Source organism: Pteropus alecto, unplaced genomic scaffold, assembly GCF_000325575.1.
Source record: "Pteropus alecto unplaced genomic scaffold, ASM32557v1 scaffold65, whole genome shotgun sequence".
NCBI classification, from domain to species: domain Eukaryota; kingdom Metazoa; phylum Chordata; class Mammalia; order Chiroptera; family Pteropodidae; genus Pteropus; species Pteropus alecto.
The window spans coordinates 3,701,726-3,706,538 of NW_006439191.1; the positions used below are offsets into that span (position 1 = coordinate 3,701,726).

Consider the following 4,813-nt stretch of genomic DNA (forward strand, 5'->3'; position numbering starts at 1 on the left):
AAACCTGTATTTTATTCACACGTTACATGAGGAAGTAAGGAAAATGAGACTCAAAGTAGATAGTTTGGCTCCCAAAAAAGAGGTCGATACCAATTGCTGAACCTAAACTTTATATCATTAGTTTGCGTCAGTAAAAGTTCTAAGAAGACAAATGTAATAGTTTGTTTTAATATTTAGGTATAAAAGGAAACATTTTTAAAACATACTTAATATAGAGATTTCTATCTTAATTTTGCATATATTTCTCCAAAAATTTTAAGTTTTAAAATTCAATTAAACTTGCTAGTACTTGTGCTTCCACAAGTACTATCCAAAATAGTTAAATTTGTTAGGGGGGAAAAAAAGCTTTACGATCCTTTGGGTAAGTGAAAAATCCACATGCGACCCTGAAATTTGCTCCTGAAATTTTACAAGGAGTAAAGACAAGACATTATTGGTTTTCTTTCTCCTTGAATAATCTATCCCCTCCTTGTGAAATGCAGTAAAGTAGTCCAAAGGTAGGTAGCAGGGGAGAGAGGACCAGACCTAGCAAGGAGGAAGGTCCACATGCTCACTCCTGCGTCCCGGGGGCTTTGCCAGTGCGTGGTTATCAACATCCATACATGACAGCTGAAACACATTCCCTCGGTGATGCCTCTGCAGGGGCGTGAAAAGGATGGGAAAAGCCATTGCTTTTCTAAAGTGTCCAAATGATTCTATACCGCTCTAGTTCTGTGAGCTCTGCTTTTAGCCTTGGGTCTAGTTATTTCATTGCTTGTTTGTCCTTATGATTTGAAAACATGATTAGAGTTTACAGCTGAGAGATGAATTGGCTCAGAGAATGTACGCTTCCATTTCAAGGAAGAAAATATAATTTTCAATCCAGACAGGATATGTATTTTACATTCTTTATATTAAATACAAATAGAACTACAAAAAGAGTGGGGAGAGGAATGCAGGAAAGAAAGGCAGGAAGAAAGGAACTTGGGAACTAGGTCTTCATAACCATTAAATGTGTAGTTTAGAGCTTTAAATTTCACCGAAAAGTACAGTTATTGATTAAATGTTCTTTTAGTTCACCTATGCATTTGATTCACTATTTGGTAGTTATTAAAGGGCTGTAGTCTATGAGCCTTCTACTAGGCACCAGATCTAAACTATAATGCACAGCGTTCTGACAAGCTGGCTATTATAGTTAATGGGATACATGAAATATAAACAAGTACAGAATAATATAAAAACTTTAAGTAGAAAAAGGCACTATAAAGAAAACTAAGTCAATGTTATGAGCGCTTGCTATAAAAATAGTGTTACATTACAAAAGGAGGATGGGCATAGATATCGATATAGACATCTGTTGTTCTGAATACCTTCAGCTGATTATTTACACAGATTAATACCTGGATCGGACCCGTATTCAGCACATATTCTTTAAAATGGCAGTGTACTGTCTAAAGGATTGAGAACAATATATATGTTTTGCATAAAAATCTTATATGTATTCTGTAATGAGCACTGGAAAGGTCTAAGAAAACTAGATACGACTTTTGTCCGCCATGACACGTGCACTCACAATATTCTGACGTCGCTATTGCTGTTTTTCACATACGAGAAGGTGGGTTATAGAACCTGTCCAGCTTTTTCATGACAATAGTGAGTTTGGAAAAGCAGCATGACAAAAGCTTACCAGAGTACGTAGCCACATATTTTTCCTTCATTATTCTACTGAGATCTTAAACGCGCCAAAAGAGTGCGAATGATGTGGGAATGCAGGAAAGGCAGGATCTTAAATTTGCATTCATGATTAGCCTGATTTCTGGATATAAATAAGAAAAAAATGTTAATGATTCAAATTAAACTAACACACTTAACCCTTATTAAAAGAACTTGTAGTGGGATTTAACAAGATATTTTCAACAATTTTCTTGAGCAGCCTATAAGAATAAAAGCAAACATGCTTTAACAGTATTTTCTCTCTCAGTGGCACTTGTTCTTTCAGTGTTGAGAAAACCCTAGGATTTAAATACATTGATTGACAACTTAGAGTTGTTTGTTTTTCTTTCCTTTTGATTTTATTTTCTGTTTAGGCTTCCAGCAACATTAGTGCTCTAGGAAGCAACGGTGAATGAATGAACAGTCGTCATTTGTACACTCTAATTCTCCTCTGGATATTTTATGATAAAACCACTTATTTTTTGTTGTTGGATATCTTTTCAAAACAATAACTGGCTCAGTCACATGCACAATCAGCTTCCAAGTACGCTAGTGAGATGACACGCAAGGTCCTCAGAAGGAATCTCGTGCAGTATTCCAGCTCAAATCAACTATGTCTACCTATGGCTAATCTTGTGCAGTGATGAAGGAAAACTATACATTATATAACTATATAGCATATATTTATATAGTTTTCATTATGAACTATATAGATTTTTTATATCAGTTAAATAACTGCCTGGAGCTGAGCTGAGGTTAACCTCACTGCAGGACCCCCCAAAAATGTCTTATTTATAGAGATTCATTTTGTTTTCTATTTCTAGAACCTCAACCTACTGGCTCACTCGCATCCAGTCTTTTCTCTATTGCAACGAGAATGGCCTCCTGGGCAGCTTCTCAGAAGAGACGCACTCGTGCACCTGTCCCAACGATCAGGTGGTCTGCACGGCGTCCCTGCCCTGCACGGTGGGCGATGCCTCGGCCTGCCTCACCTGCGCCCCAGACAACCGCACTCGCTGTGGCACCTGCAACACCGGCTACATGCTGAGCCAGGGGCTCTGCAAGCCTGAGGTGGCCGAGTCCACAGATCACTATATTGGCTTTGAGACTGACCTGCAGGACCTGGAGATGAAATACCTGCTGCAGAAGACGGACAGACGGATAGAAGTCCACGCCATCTTCATCAGCAACGACATGCGCCTCAACAGCTGGTTTGACCCCTCATGGCGTAAGCGGATGCTTCTCACCTTGAAAAGTAACAAGTACAAGTCCAGTCTGGTGCACATGATCTTGGGCCTCTCTCTACAGATCTGCTTAACTAAAAACAGCACCTTGGAGCCCGTGTTGGCCGTTTATGTCAACCCCTTCGGAGGCAGCCACTCTGAGAGCTGGTTTATGCCTGTCAGTGAAAACAGCTTTCCAGACTGGGAGCGGACTAGGCTGGACCTCCCGCTGCAGTGTTATAACTGGTCTCTGACTCTGGGGAACAAATGGAAGACGTTTTTTGAGACAGTACACATCTACCTGCGGAGTCGCGTCAAGTCCAGTGGCCCCAATGGCAATGAGAGCATTTACTACGAACCTCTGGAGTTTATTGACCCTTCCCGGAACCTGGGTTATATGAAAATCAATAACATCCAAGTGTTTGGCTACAGCATGCACTTTGACCCGGAAGCAATCCGGGACCTGATCTTGCAGCTGGACTACCCCTACACTCAGGGATCCCAGGACTCAGCACTTTTGCAGCTTCTAGAGATAAGAGACCGTGTAAATAAACTCTCCCCACCTGGGCAGCGTCGTCTAGATCTTTTCTCCTGCTTGCTTCGTCATAGACTCAAGCTGTCTACCAGTGAGGTGGTGAGGATCCAATCTGCTCTGCAGGCGTTTAATGCCAAATTGCCAAACACAATGGATTATGACACGACCAAATTATGTAGTTAACCATTAATGTCAAGCACAACCCAAAATCTTGAAGGAGTTTTTACAGTGCTTTTGTGGAACGGTTTATGTTTGGAAGAGTATATTTAAATTGTCTTTTCAATATCTGTCTTATATCCGTCAATAACATTGGATGGCAATTTACACACGTGAACTTGCTGACAATGAATATATTATCCTGCAGTATTGGTTTATGAATGAAATAAATACTGACACCAGTCTAGAAGACATTCTACTTTTTACAATAAATTTCATTTGTAATTTTATATGTTCCGTGGCAATGCTTTTGTGCGTTACGTCCTCCAGAGGGAACATAAAAAGATACCAATAAAATTTTGTAGCTGAACAGTTATTAAAAAGAAGTGCTGTGGGATTTTTTTTCCATGAAATGAGTTCTAGTTTGATATAGCTTGTTAGAACCTGGGGGAAATGCACCAAGATTTTTTTAAAAGAAACACTTGAAGGTCCCTTTCAATAGCCTTTAGATAAAACCCAACTAAGGGAGAATGCTTAGTAAGCAGTAAGTTATATTTTTATGGTTAACAGCATAATGGAAAGTCAATATATTTATTACCTATACTTATAAACCAGTCCTAGAGACAGATACCACCATTATTAAAATAAATAAACTATTTCCCAACTCAATATCAGAACATTCTGGCAAACATACGGGAAACTCTGTGATTAGAAGCACACAGAGAAAGTAAAACCTTAATTTTCTTAGCAACTTGCTTTGTCATTCTCTTTCTACATTCTAATAACCAATAATCAGTGTACTCTGCACGATCATTTTCATTTCAAGTACAGAGAATCTAGTTCTTTACCAATCTCAGCAACATAACAGTTCTAGAATTCACAAATTACAATGTGTTGGTTAAAAAAAAAAAGATTAAATAATGAATTCAAGTGTAAATAGATCTTTTTTTTTCTCTAAAAGAAACTATTATTACTCTATTTTGTAGAGCAAACTAAATATCTAATTCTAGTTTAAATTTTTGTCGAGTTCCCATACTTCCTATGGTGTAATGTTAGATGTATAATTAGTACTAATTTTTCCCTTGAATTTAAATTGCTCTTTTGTTCAGATATATTAATGTACCTGTAAAGTGCGGTTATGATATTTCTCACTCAGCTCTTGTCTAAATATTTCTTACAATTTAAACAAATGCACTGTCAAGCCCCA

The 4,813-nt window shown here is 38.2% G+C and overlaps 1 protein-coding gene across 2 annotated transcripts in view; it reads left to right on the top strand.

Moving 5' to 3' along the window:
• The window catches only part of BRINP3 (BMP/retinoic acid inducible neural specific 3), a 245,387-nt gene extending 241,403 nt beyond the window's left edge, over positions 1-3,984 (top strand). For both annotated transcript variants that reach the window (XM_006916221.2, XM_006916222.1), the window contains one exon: positions 2,517-3,984. In XM_006916221.2, the coding sequence (XP_006916283.1) occupies positions 2,517-3,633 (1,117 nt within the window). In that variant the 3' untranslated portion in view covers positions 3,634-3,984. The remainder of the gene's footprint in view (positions 1-2,516) is intronic.
• Positions 3,985-4,813: the final 829 nt, after the last annotated feature.